This window comes from Parasteatoda tepidariorum, chromosome 1, assembly GCF_982258835.1.
Source record: "Parasteatoda tepidariorum strain Cologne lab strain chromosome 1, Ptep-v5.0, whole genome shotgun sequence".
In the NCBI taxonomy this organism is placed as follows: Eukaryota; Metazoa; Arthropoda; class Arachnida; order Araneae; family Theridiidae; genus Parasteatoda; species Parasteatoda tepidariorum.
In genome coordinates, this window is record NC_141755.1 from 1,729,531 (window position 1) to 1,743,705 (window position 14,175).

The window sequence follows — 14,175 nt, forward strand, 5'->3', positions numbered from 1 at the left end:
GATTTTATCTAGTGCATATGTTCAGACATTTTAGTTTCACACACATGTACATACACTTATATTGTAAGTATAAAACATATGTACGTATGTATATAGCTAATAATTACGTATGTATGTGCAAATAATGTAGACATGCACATTTATACACAATGAATATATGCATTTTATGCAAATATTTGTGTATGTAAAATGTATATCTATGTTCATGAACTCATGTATATACAAGTGCTTGTTTTTTGTACAAACATACATACATTGTCTGTACGATGTATGTCCCATGCATGCATGTACAATATAGGTATATATGTAGTATGTACAATATATATATGTATACATGTACATGATATGCATGTCCAATGTATGGATGTACATATACACAATATGTTCATGCACAATGTATGTATCCAAATATGCATAATACATTTGTGTACGATTGTACGTACATTGGGCAATTTATATTTTACATATATTCATACATACATTCGACATGCATAACATATATACATACACACATTTGAGATGCATATATTGTACAGATGTATATACATATAGCGTACAGATGCATATTCATATAATGTACTTATGATGAAATGAACATATAATGTTCATATAATGTACATATGTGTTGTGTGCATATACAGTACATATGTGCATAAATATATTGGGCATAATTCTTTCGTACAAATTTTACATGTGTACATGCATGCTATCCCTATCTATGCATTTGGCGTAATGTATATATGTCCAATGAATGTATCCACACATGTACAATGTACATATGTTCCATGCATGCATATCCATATGTACTATATATGCATGTACAATACATGAATGTATGTACATACATTGTACATGCGTACATACATTACACGTATACATATGTACATTACATTTACGTCTAAATATGTGTATAATGCAATAAATAAAATGCATGTAAGTTAACTTATAAGGACTCAAGCAAGCTGAATGACAAAATCAAACGATATTTAAATTTAGTTTTCAGCTTTAATTGTTCTATGTAATTTTGAAATTCTTTGAATAAAGAATTATTTTCAGGTATTTTCATGAAATGTTTGACAATACAGATTTATTTTTTAAAAACATAATGCATGGTTCATAAACTGCTGTTTGTAGAAAATGCAACACCATGAAGGAATCATCAGAATCAAATGAAATTCGCAGCAAATGTCAATTATAGGATATTATGCAAATTAATAAAGTTTCAGAGCCATCGCGCGTGCGTGGCGCGCGCAGCGCCCTCTGAATTGATGCTGAAAGCGTATAAATAAAGTGCTGTAGCGGGACGTTGAAAATAGTCTATGATTATTTGTTAGTGGCAAACGTTTAGTGAGACCTGAGTATGCCTCCACGACGGAAGAATAAGAAATTCAAGCAACTTACGGAGTTTGAACGAGGGAGGATAATCGGCCTTCGAGAAGGAGGATTTTCCTATCGCGCAATAGCAGCTCGTATGCAGCGGAACAGTTCCACAGTGATGCGAGTTTGGAAGCAGTGGACCGACGAGCACCGAACAACTCGAAAAACAGGCACTGGACGACAGAAGGTGACGTCAGAGCGCGATGATCGACACCTGCTCCGCATGGCGGTGAATGATCGCACAGCTTCCTCCAGGCAGCTGGCAGCACATTGGTCTACTGCTACAGGTGTACAATTGTCGGCTTCGTCAATTCGTCGTCGTCTGCTGCGCCGTGGATTGCGTGCAAGGGTGCCATTATACAGGATTCCCCTCACGGCGGATCATCGACGGCTGCGTCGGCAGTGGGCTCTTGAGCACAGAGACTGGCGAGCTGATTGGCACCAAGTTGTCTTTTCAGATGAATCACGCTTCAATTTGTGGACCCATGATGGCCGTGTTCGTGTTAGACGTTATGCCGGTCAACGCTGCCTTCCTGAGTGTATTATTGAACGACATAGTGGTCGAACACCCGGAGTTATGGTCTGGGGTGCGATTTCGTATCATGGACGATCCAATTTGATACGAATTGAGGGTAATCTCAATAGCAACAGATACGTCCGTGAAGTGCTACAGCCCGAAGCCGTTCCTTTCCTTCAAGGCATCCCTGGAGCTATCTTTCAGCAGGATAATGCACGCCCACATGTTGCGCGGACTGTTAGAGACTTCTGTTCAGCACAACGCATGCAACTTCTTCCTTGGCCTGCTTATTCGCCGGATATGTCGCCTATTGAGCACGTGTGGGATATGGTTGGTCGGCGTCTCACTCGTGATCCGCGTCCTGCAGTTTCCAAAGACGAACTTTGGTTGCGCATACAAGCGATATGGAATTCTCTTCCTCAAGCAGATATTCAACATCTGTTTGACTCCATGCCACGTCGTATAGCAGCACTTATTGCAGCGCGTGGTGGCTGCACCAAATACTGATTTCGGACGCTTAATTTGTTTCTTTTGTTTTGAAAATTTCATCATTTATTTGTATCAGTACAAGTCGTTTCTGCTTTAAATTTCATTTGATTCTGATGATTCTTTCATGGTGTTGCATTTTCTACAAACAGCAGTTTAGAAATTTTTTAAATGGCAAAAAAAACGGTAAATTTTATGTGTGGAAATAATATTTAGAAATTTAAAATAAAATTATCATTTGATTTCTAAAAAATAAGAGGTCGAGTTCTATATGCCTTAGAAAAAATTTTAAAACAAACTTTAATAACTTTACTTACATAAATTTTTTTAATGTATGCACAATGTATGTGTATTGTAATTACATATATTTAAATGCACACATGCATTTATACATTACTTGTAATTATGTACATGTATACGTTGTATGTACATACTTACATTGTACATACAACTATTTTTTGTACATCCATGTATTACATGCGCATAAGTATTAACAAAGTATGTAGTTATACAAGTACATACGTACATTGTACATAAGTACATACTTTGCATGTACGTATATCGATGTACATGTAAATCTATGCATTTTATTTACACAACTATGTGCATATATTGTACCTTTAAATAACATTCTTACATATTGTAGGTAAATACGTACAATTTTATATACATACGTATACGTGCTATTATTGTACATTTATACAATGTATGTACTTAAGTACATAAAATCATGCAAACGTATAAACATTATTTTCATATACGTTCATACATATATTTTCTATGTATACAAAGATACAAAACATTGCCATTTCATACAAACTAACATACATGCGTACATGTATCATAAATGCATAATTATGTGTACTAAGCATATACGTATTGCATTAAGTATATAACAATATAATTATGAATATTGTTCGTACAAACAACGTTTGTGTATACATTGTATATATAGGAATCACAAATTGTACGTTCATGCGTGCATACATTCTATGCAAATAAAAATATATAAACTCATACATACTTGCATATACACTGGTTATCATAAATTAAGGAAAAATCACAAAAATAGCGATAACTCTTTCAAAAGTAAGCCAAACCGTGCAAAATTTGCATATGTTGTCCACTAAGAGTAGCTGAGTAAAATTGCAATATGCAAATTAGTGGCGCTGCACTCGGCTTACGTCATCTGCCTGGAGCATAAAAGTCCAAGTTTGAGAGAAAGCACACAAATTTTACTGTGATTGCGACATTGAAAATCTGAGATAGCCAATTCGTAATAATGACCTCTAGGCATCATTTGCCTGAAGAACTACGATGGAGAGCCATCGGGAGACTAGAGGCAGGGCAGAGTCAATCAGAAGTGGCCAGATGGCTAAATGTGAGTCCATCTGTGGTTCATAGACTTTGGAGGCAATTTCAAACCACAGATTCGGCATCTAGGAGGTTCAGTCAAGGACGGCCAACTGTTACGACCAGTGCCGATGACCGATATTTGACATTAAGTGCACGCAGGAATAGACAGTACTCCGACACATCTTAGATCCTCTCTTGCTGCAGCCACCGGAAGGTTGGTGTCAACGTCAACTGTGCGCAGAAGGCTCCACGAAGGTGGTCTGTATGCGAGACGACCAGCCATTTGCGTGCCGCTCACATCACGCCATAGGAGAGACCGTTTGCAGTGGGCCAGACAACATGTCTACTGGACGTCAGATCAATGGAGGCCTGTTCTCTTTACGGATGAGTCCAGGTTTAGTCTAGAAAGTGACAGTAGACGTTATTTGATATGGAGAGAACCTGGGACCCGTTATCATCCATCAAACATCCGTGAAAGAGATGCATACGGAAGAGGCAGTGTCTGTGTTTGGGGAGGCATATCCTTAGGAGGGGGCACATACCTCCATGTCTTTCCAAGGGGAACCGTGAATGCTCAGGTTTATCGAGACAACATCCTTGATGCTTATGTGCGCCCATATGCCGGGGCAATTGGTGATTGCTTCCTGTTACAGGACGATAATGCAAGACCACACAGAGCTCGCATTGTTGATGATTATCTTCAACAGGAAACAATTACTCGCATGGAGTGGCCAGCTCGATCCCCGGACTTGAATCCTATCGAGCACGTTTGGGATGCTCTAGGGAGGCGTGTATCTGCCATCAATCCGCCCCCTCAGACCCTTGCCACGCTTGCAACTGCTTTACAAGAGCAATGGCTCTCACTTCCTATTGAACTGATAGACCGCATAATTGAAAGCATCACACATCGCTGTTTGTGCTGTATTGCTTCTAGAGGCAATCATATTCCATATTAAAGGTACTTTTTCTATTGCAAACCGATACTTCCAATTTGTTTATTTTATACATGTGCTAATTTCTATACTACTATTAATGTCTGATAATTTCTTTTTATGTTGTTTAATACCTTACTATGTGTTGTATATTGTGGGTAAGTTTCATAAAATTCCATGTGTAATTTCTTGAGTTATCGCGATTTTTGTGAATTTTCCTTAATTTATGATAACCAGTGTAGTATACAAGTGTAATAGCTTGTAATCGTATAGTTTGATTACAAGTAATCACAATTACATGTAATCAAATTATATGTAATCATGATTACATGTAATCATATATTTTGATTACTTGTAATCATAATTATCCATAATCGTTTTCGTTGTGATTACTTGTAATCGCAATTACTTGGAATCATGATTACAAGTAATTGATTACTGTAATCAAAATTGTAATTATGATTACAGCTGTAATAAAAAATTTTTGAAAGTTGTAATCACGATTACAAGTAATTGATTACTGTAATTGAAAAATGTAATTGATTACATTTTCGCTCTACTCTGATGTAGTCAAAAATTTTGATTACTTGTAATCGCGATTAGGAGTAATTGATTACATAGCTGTAATCAATTACTGTAATCGACGGCCAACTCTGCAAAATAGCCTTTCACTGGGGAACAAATTCTGAGTTGCCTTTAAATAAATGCTTTATCTTTCTTAATTTGGATGTGGGAACTTCAAATCTGAAATCAGTATTGTTCCTAAAGCTATAATTTTTTCTGAAATGGCATTTTTTTTTGTCGAAATGTACAAGTTTAAAAAACGTTATATACAACAGGGGCTCACGTAAATGTGGCGACACATTTCTGGGGAAGTTTTGGACACATCATCAGAATTAAAATTGTATAAAAATTTTTGGATTTTGAATGTAAAATTTAAAAAAAATTGTCATATGCCGCTAGAGGCCTTTCACTATTATGATCTGTTCAGAAACACACAAAGAAACAGTTCATAATAGGGAGACATAAGACGACATTTCTGGACATGGATTCCTAGTATGCCATTTTAATCTTGATGATGTGCCCAAGAAGTTTGTCGCCACATATACTCGACCTCCTGTTGTTATATAACGTTTTTAAACATTTCGGCAAAAAAAGAAAGAAATGTCATTTAAAGAAACTGTAGCTTGGAGAGAAACATATTGATTGCAGATTTGAAATTCTCATGCAACAGGAAAGAAAAAAATCAAAATCAAGAGTGTAATAGTAGCAGAGAAACGATGATAAACAAATATTACAGGATGAAGATACATTTTACAGATAAATAATACCTTCGTAACTCATTCATTTTATAACAGTCAAAAAAATGCGTTTCCACATGTAAGAAAAACTGGATCATTCCATCTAATTTCCTGACCAATAAAAGTATCGACAACAATTACACTATGTTTTTAAACACTATGTATTTAAACACTTACTTCTAGCTATGCTTCCACCATGTTTCTATATAGGCATTCAATATATGTATTGATAACTATCAATAAATGGTGGTAGTCATGAATCTCATGAAAACAAAAAGGTAGAAATCAAAGATTATTTATTAGGGGAAGTGGTTGCTGTAATACAAGCTTATATCAATAATTAAATACTATCCCTTTTATTTTAGGGGCATATTCAAGATGACACTAATAGTATTTCCAGTAATGAAAAAATTATAACTTGGATTGTTTTTAAATTTCAGAATAACAACCGGGAACTGCTTCCCTTACACTGGCAGAGAAGATACAAGGTGTCCGTTTAATAACGGCGTTAAAGGAAAAGTCAGGTGTCCTTCCGGAGCACAAGATGAACTTTACTATAACACACCACCCTATAGAGTCGGTCCTAAAGTAAGCATTTAACCATCTCCTTAAAATGCCTTTACCCCCCCTCCAAATAAAGTTATCTGTGTTTACATGTAACTTACATTTGAATTCCAAAATAACAGTAAGTATGTTTTTATATAAAGTTATTTAAAAATTGTTGGATTAAATTTTAGTAATCACGAATATGCTAAATTTTGAACTTAAATAAATTCAATATCTGACTATTTAAGGGAGTTAAAAAAATAAGTTTAATACTTGGGTACATTTCTTATTTCTTTCTACATGCGATTAGCTGAGTTTTGAAAGAAAAAAATCCAAAAAAAGTATTGACACATAAATTTCTAAGCGTTAAAAGAAACTATTATGAGCAACTTTTTCATGTTTTTCTTTTAAATACGAATAATTTAAAACGTAAGTCATAGTAGTAGTAACGATTCAATAATTTTAAAAAAGTATAAATAAATAAAAATGAATTGAGTTTTTAACGTTTTATACATTTTTAGTTGCCTGTGGCACCTTGTCTTAGATGAAACTTTGATTTAAATGAATAAAAACGATATAATTTTAAATCTAAATACATGCTTTTTCTATGTTTCATTTTTGGTTGAGAAAAAAAAAACTTTAATAAATGCTACATAATGAAATAATTATGTTGCGGACATTCAAAATTACCTTATTGAAAAATAATAAAATAAAATTTTTAAAAACTCAAGTAGACGAAAAACTAGAAAACAGTTTTATTTTTGTTAGATCTAGAGAAAAAGAAACTGCAGAGCAAATCACTTTTGAGGAATTTGGGATGGTGATAAAAGTTCATAACGATAGTAGTGATGCATCCTTCGTTTATTGTTTCAGATCTAACAAAAATGCAAAATATTTTCTCATTTTTTAGTTAACTTGATAAATGTGGTTTTAGTTTTCATTTCATTTTCGATGTTTGTTCATTTGCATATGACATTGAAATGTCTACAGAAGAGCAAAAAAGATTTGCTTGCTCCATTTAGAACTTCTTTGATTGAAACTTAACTGTATTATAAAATCTAGCACAAAGCTTCATTAAAGATTCATAGTCAATTCCCATTGGCCGCAGGTTTTACTTGAAATAGTTAGAAAACAATGTGATGTCATCTAGCAAAAAATTTTAAATCAAATTTAAGCAAACTAGGCAGTCATATAAAAATGCTTCGGCAGAGTTTTGAAAACTGTAATGAGTCGGTAATTGCTTGGGATTTAGACCGAAGATACATTTCCCGTGGCTATAAAATCGTAAATAAGTACAGCTTGCAGCCAGGTAAATTTTCAGCACTTTAGTGGGTCGAAATAATGGATTGACGATATTTAGCTGTTGAATAACGTTAAATTATTTTCGTATGGGACAGAGCTTTGGAAGAGTGCTTTTGTTGAGTCGGTTGAATGCAAAGTTCTACCCTCTCAAGACACGAAAGCTATTTCATAAAAACGAGGTACCTGATATTTTTAAAATATGTTTCCAAACTGAATATAAAACAAGGTGACTTTTTTTAATGTGTTCACAATACGTCATTCAAGTATTAAAATAATCTACATTTCGCATTCCTTTTGGATTACTTTGCAATTTGATCTCGAATAGCTCGCATATTATATACTTATGTGTTTTGGTTAAGCTTTTTACACGAATGATGTTGGTATTCTTTTTAAAATAAAGTTCTTAAAATATGAAAAAAAAAATAATTATAGAATTCTTAATTCAGTCTGTGAAAACAACGGATGTGCGGAGAGGAATTTCACATTCAGACGGATAAAAATGACGAAGGAACTCAAAGAAATAAATGTTTAAGGAAAGAGCTAGTGTTTTTGCATTTGAAATCTGAATTTCGTAAATCAGATCGGATTTTTTTTTTCAGTTCCTTCAGTTTAATTTAGAATTTATATTGAATACATTTCTATAAAATATAATTATAAATTCAAAATATTTTAATCATTTTTCAAATATTTTCAGGAAGAAGAAATAATGAGAGAAATTTATTTTAATGGGCCTGTTCAAGGTATGTTCATAATTAACACTATTTATTTTTATAGTATTTATTTGCTTTAACCTGCAAGGAATATTATTTATTTTATTAAAATCTTTCATTTCTATTTTTCACCTAATGAAAGTAAATCGAAACATGTGGTTAAAATATTTTGAACTAAGCAAAAACACAATTATATCAACTTAAAATTAATTTCCCCCGATTGCCTTTCTTCTGGGCTATTGATGTATTCATCCAAGTTGATCCCATTCTAGAGTCAAACTAAAAAGCGTCCTTCAAAGGGACCTCTCGGAAACAATGTCCTTTTAACGTGGCTATCACTCATTGCAAAGAGTCATATTTTGCTTAAAGGCAATTGTGAACAGACAAGATATTTGTTCAACTAAAAACAGGATCTAGCAACGTGCGCTGTAGTGATGAAGAAGAAAACAATGATCTCAACCAATTGGGTTTTATTCATTTCTTTCTTAATGAACAGCTGCAGAAACTGTAGTTGTAGCAATAAAGATACATTAAATTGTTCTTTTTTTAAAATTTTTTAATCATGCCTTTTGAGCCGCGGTGGTTTAGAGGATAGAGAGCTCGCCTCCCTGTGTGATTAGTTAGGTTCGAATCCCAGCAGTGGCTTGTTGATACGAATTTTGCTCCCGGCTCATACCGACAGCAGCGCTGACGTGAAACTATCCTCAGTGATAGACGTATCACAGGTTAGAATCCCTTGGAGGTTTTTCTCTCTCTACATAATGCAAATGTCCTATGAAAGAGAGTTTGTCAATATGCTTGATCCAGGAGTGTTCTGGGTTGAGTTCAAAATCACAAGAGTACAGGGTTGAGCGTTGTAAACTCAGAAATGGGTTGGCAGTTATAAAATAAAATAAAACCCTCAATGACCAACTTATTTTAATTTTGCTTTTTATTATTTTTTCAGCAACATACAGAGTCAACAGTGATTTCTTTTTATACAAAAGCGGAGTTTATCATCATGTCGAGTCATTAGTAGCGAATTTGCCGCAAAGCTTTAGGCAACAAGATTGGCATTCCGTTAGAATAATAGGGTAAGTCTTCATTGAAACTATTGAATGTATGTGTTGTTTAAGTACTTGTATTAGAAAATCGCAATGCATTCGACCAGTTTCCGGTATTTTGAAATTTTAAATGAATATTGGTTTCATAATATCTAATTAAATTAGCAACAGCACGTACTTTCAATATTTGTTCTTTTTATAATTTATTTTTCTTCTCAAGCGCAAAGATAATTATTTCAGTAGCATATATATTTTTATTAAAGAAATAACTTCTTAAATCTGACATAATACCACTTAAAAACATTTTAAGTGTCATGAGGATAAGATTTAGAATAAAATAACTTAAAAGTTTCTAAATATTTTACAAGAATGAATATTTAAAACGCTTACATTTAAAGCAGACATGGCAACTGAAAAAGTAAAATGTTAGACTATATATAATTCTTTAAAGATGACTTGTTAGTGAAATTATTATTTTTTCCCCAACATTCTCAATCACCACAGCGTAACAAATTTCCTTAAAATTCTTGATCAATAAAGAAGGCTTTATCATCATTTTGGGATTATTGTCATTACTGATGACCAGCATAACCATAAGAGGTTTTTATCTCAATGTAAGAGCTTGTATTCAGAAAAATAAATTGAGTTCATTGGGTTTGCAATACAATGATTGAGAGAATTTAATTTCTTTATAGATGGGGTGAAGAGACAGTTGATGGAAAACGAATAAAATATTGGGTAAGATTGCCTTGTGTATTTTCTTTGATGTTGCAGTTAACTTTTAAGCATGATAATAACTAATTACTTAATCCATTTAAATACCACTCTCCTGTAGACTATGATTGCAAAAATATTAATATAAAATGGTTTAGATACCGTTTTAAGTAACAAAAAGTAAAAAAACAGGGGTAGCTATCTAAATAATGCTTACAACAGAACCACAAGTGACCCTTTTGATTCATTAATATATTAAAAACATTCTAGAAATCAAAGTCTCAAATATATATTCGAATAATATTTATTATAAAATAATATTTGACTCCATAAATTAATTCTATAATGTTTGAAATTCCAGTTGAATAAAGTTGAGCAACAATTTATAATTCTATACAGCCTTGAAAATACGCAAACATTAATATAAATGAAACCTTAGATGAATTAAAAATGAAGAAGTTTTTAAATTCGCATTCTTCTGAAATGAGGTATTTAGTTACAACCTAATCAATAAATTTGTCGTTTTTAAATAAACTTTTAAAAGTAAAACATATATTTTTTTCAACAACGCTTAAAATGATAAGGATAAAAAAAAAAAAAAAACAGCTCCCTATAGTTTAATTAATTTCTTTTCTCTCTCTTTTTAATTGTTTATTTGTCTAAAAATAGTTCTAAATCTAGTTCAAAAGTTTAAAAAAAATAATTTTTTAAAATAATTTAATTTTTATAAATATACAACCTTAAAAAAACAGGAACTATTATATTTTTCATTATATTTATATTATCTTTTCCTAACAAAAATTAACAAATAACATCTAATTAATAGATTAGGATCATAAACCTTCCTGTCCTAATTTTTTTAAATTGACTTCCATGTTTTTAATGTTACCCTGTTCTATAATAAATCATCTGTGAGACCAGAAACTTGCAATCGAAATTTTGATTACTTTCCGACAAGCTCTAATCTACACTGGAACTCTATGCAAATTTCAATTGTTTTTCATATCAATTTAAGTAGAATGTATTGCATACAAGGCAAGGAGTTAATCAAAATGTTCACGACTTTTGAAGTCTTGGGGTTAAATGGGAATACAAGTTTTAATTGTTTCCTGACTGCTACAAGTAATAATTTTCTTCACCAAATGGAGTTTATCAGTAATCAAAATTTTGATTTCCTTTTAAGTAGCTAAATTGTTCAAATTTCTCCCATAGAACACAGAAATATAACCACTCTTAAAATTATATTTTCCAAATAAAATTATTATTTTAAAAATTTTTTTTCTAAAAAAAATTTTTTTGAAAAATATTTTAAACTTGTTAAATTTTATTGCCATATGTAATTAAATTTAAAAAAAGTAGTATATTTTTATTTTCTTTTAAATTTAATTGTACTTAAAATTAAATATATTATGTTAAACATAATTTGTAATTTTATAAAATATGTTTAAAATCATTAAAACAGCATTAATAAATATTTTACAATTATACAGATTATTTCAATATGAGCACCTTTAATATAAATATTTTTAATCCTTGTCAAAAAAATAAATTAATATTTAAAATGGCTACTAATTAGAATTAATAGATATTTTTAATATTTATTTATCCGCAAATTAATATTTTTAGTGAAATTTTTTTTCGAAATCAGTTGAATCATTAGTGATGAAAACCTAATGAAAATCATCAGAGCCAGTGAGATAACACTGGGAATCCCTAAATTTCCTGGTAAACAAATACATTTTGAGTCTTCCTTAGAAGTGATTTGTTCTCGTGCGAGTTTGTTTTATTTCTTGTTTTAAATAATAATTTGTAAGCACTTTGTCAAGAAACATGAAATTACATAGTGAAGGAAGACTTGTAGAAATATATATGTATTTTAAACAATCTTCAACCAAATAAAAAATTTATTTCTGTTCTACTTCGCAGGTTTGTGCTAATTCTTGGGGTGATGAATGGGGAGAAGATGGCTACTTTAGAATTGTAAAAGGACAGGATGAGTGCGATATTGAAATGTTTGTTGTGGGTGTTTGGGCTCACACTGAAATGCCCCACCTTTAAACACCATTTGTAAATAGTTTGGAGTTTGTTTTAGTTGGATTTTATACTTCATTTTGTATATGTGTTCAGATTTAAATATCATGTGCATTATTAAAATAGTTATTCACATAATTGGCATCTTCATAAAACAATTATATTGTGTCTTTTAAACGAAAAAATAAATATAATAATGAAATATTTACAAATTTATGTCTAACAGTTATTTCTAACACTGTATTTTAAGAAACATTGGGGATGTGACTAAAGTTACATTAGCAACTTTTATAATTAGTAAAGTGTGATCATTAGTTTTTAATAACAGTGTAAAGTAGTTAAAAATGCTGTAATATTTCGAAAAATTTCATTTTATACAATTGCTTTTAAATAAATTGCGTCTTTTTTCTTCGAATTCTAATTTTTTACTATAAATTTTTTTTTAATATTAAAAATAAAAATATTTTATTATTTTGAGCAAACATAGATTTTTAAGTTGCAAAAAAACTTGTCAAATTAAGAAGTTTATTTCACATTCACATTCAAAAGTTTAAATTACTGATTTAAAAATGTTGTTTAGCCCATTTTTAGCCAATGGTGCATAAACGCACCATTTTAATACATAATTTTTTATTAACACCATGGCGCAAATTTTTTTATAATTTTATTTTTCTCTTGTCTTAAAGAGTTTTAAAGATATCTATACAATGTTAGTAATTCAATTGGAGTTAATAATTTCTGTTGAGAAATTTTCAAAACGCACTAATTTTTGAACTTCAAATGGTTATTGAAAAAGTTCTTTTTTTTAAACTGTATAATTATTCCACTTCAGATTTATTATATGTTTTTACAATGGGTTAAAGTTGTAAGTTCTGAAAATAAAACAAACATCATAAAAAAGTTGAAATTTTTTCATTGAAATTTAATGGTGTGTTAACGCACCATTGGCCGAATCCATGAGAAATAGGCGAAATTTGAAAACCTACTTTTTATGCAAGGTTTCAGCCTTTTATTGTTAAGTTCTTATTTTCATCAGAGTTTTATTGTTCTGAGGCTAACAGTGTTCGACAAAATATGCCATAAGGAACAAGTTCTGAAGTTACTTAGCATTGTTTCGATACCTGAGATGGAAAAATTTAAGTTTTGATAACTTTTTCTCTTCCTATAGTTTATTTGAAATTTTGAAAGAAAAGGGTTTCTTTGCATCTGGCACAGCTCGCGAAAATCTCATAGGTGGTTGCATATTGGATGACTACACAAATATAAAAAAAAGGAAACACCGTGGTTCCTACGATATTGCATTCAGCAAGGATATAGAAACATGTGCAATAAAATGGAGCGACAATGCTGTAGTAACAATTGTTACTAATAACGGTATCATTTGGCGGCAAATTTTGGCCCCTTGTAAATGCCAAATGATACAGTTGCAAAGAAAGTAAAGAAGTTTATTTTTTATTATTATATATATAAGTGTTGTTGAACAGCCGAGCCAATTTTTGGGTTTACGACTTCTAATGTTCAACTCTGTAGCCTTGTAATTTTGAACCCGACCCAGAAGACAAGGGAATTCCTGGATCAAATATTGGTAGAAATTTGCCTTTGTGCAGGATTTTTGATGGAACTAACCCGCATTTGCGTTTCATGGAGAGGAAAGCCACGAGAACCTCCCACGGTTAGTCTGACTGCAAAGGGACTCCAACCCATGATTCATCTACCACTGAGGATATTTCGTCAGCACTGTGGTCAGTGCCAGCAGGATGATAATTCCTATCAACCAGCCATTACCGGGATTCGAACCCGGTTCGCCTCTTTGGAAGGCGAATGCTCTATCCCTTGAGCCATCGGGGCTCAACAAAAAAA

General features: G+C 31.9%; 1 protein-coding gene across 2 annotated transcripts in view; it reads left to right on the plus strand.

Moving 5' to 3' along the window:
• Positions 1-12,527, plus strand: part of LOC107438844 (tubulointerstitial nephritis antigen-like) — a 59,776-nt gene extending 47,249 nt beyond the window's left edge. For both annotated transcript variants that reach the window (XM_016051229.5, XM_016051228.5), the window contains exons 7-11: positions 6,410-6,557; positions 8,512-8,557; positions 9,474-9,600; positions 10,266-10,308; positions 12,211-12,527. In XM_016051229.5, coding sequence (XP_015906715.1) covers positions 6,410-6,557; positions 8,512-8,557; positions 9,474-9,600; positions 10,266-10,308; positions 12,211-12,342 — 496 coding nt within the window. In that variant the 3' untranslated portion in view covers positions 12,343-12,527. The remainder of the gene's footprint in view (positions 1-6,409; positions 6,558-8,511; positions 8,558-9,473; positions 9,601-10,265; positions 10,309-12,210) is intronic.
• The last annotated feature ends 1,648 nt before the right edge of the window (positions 12,528-14,175 follow it).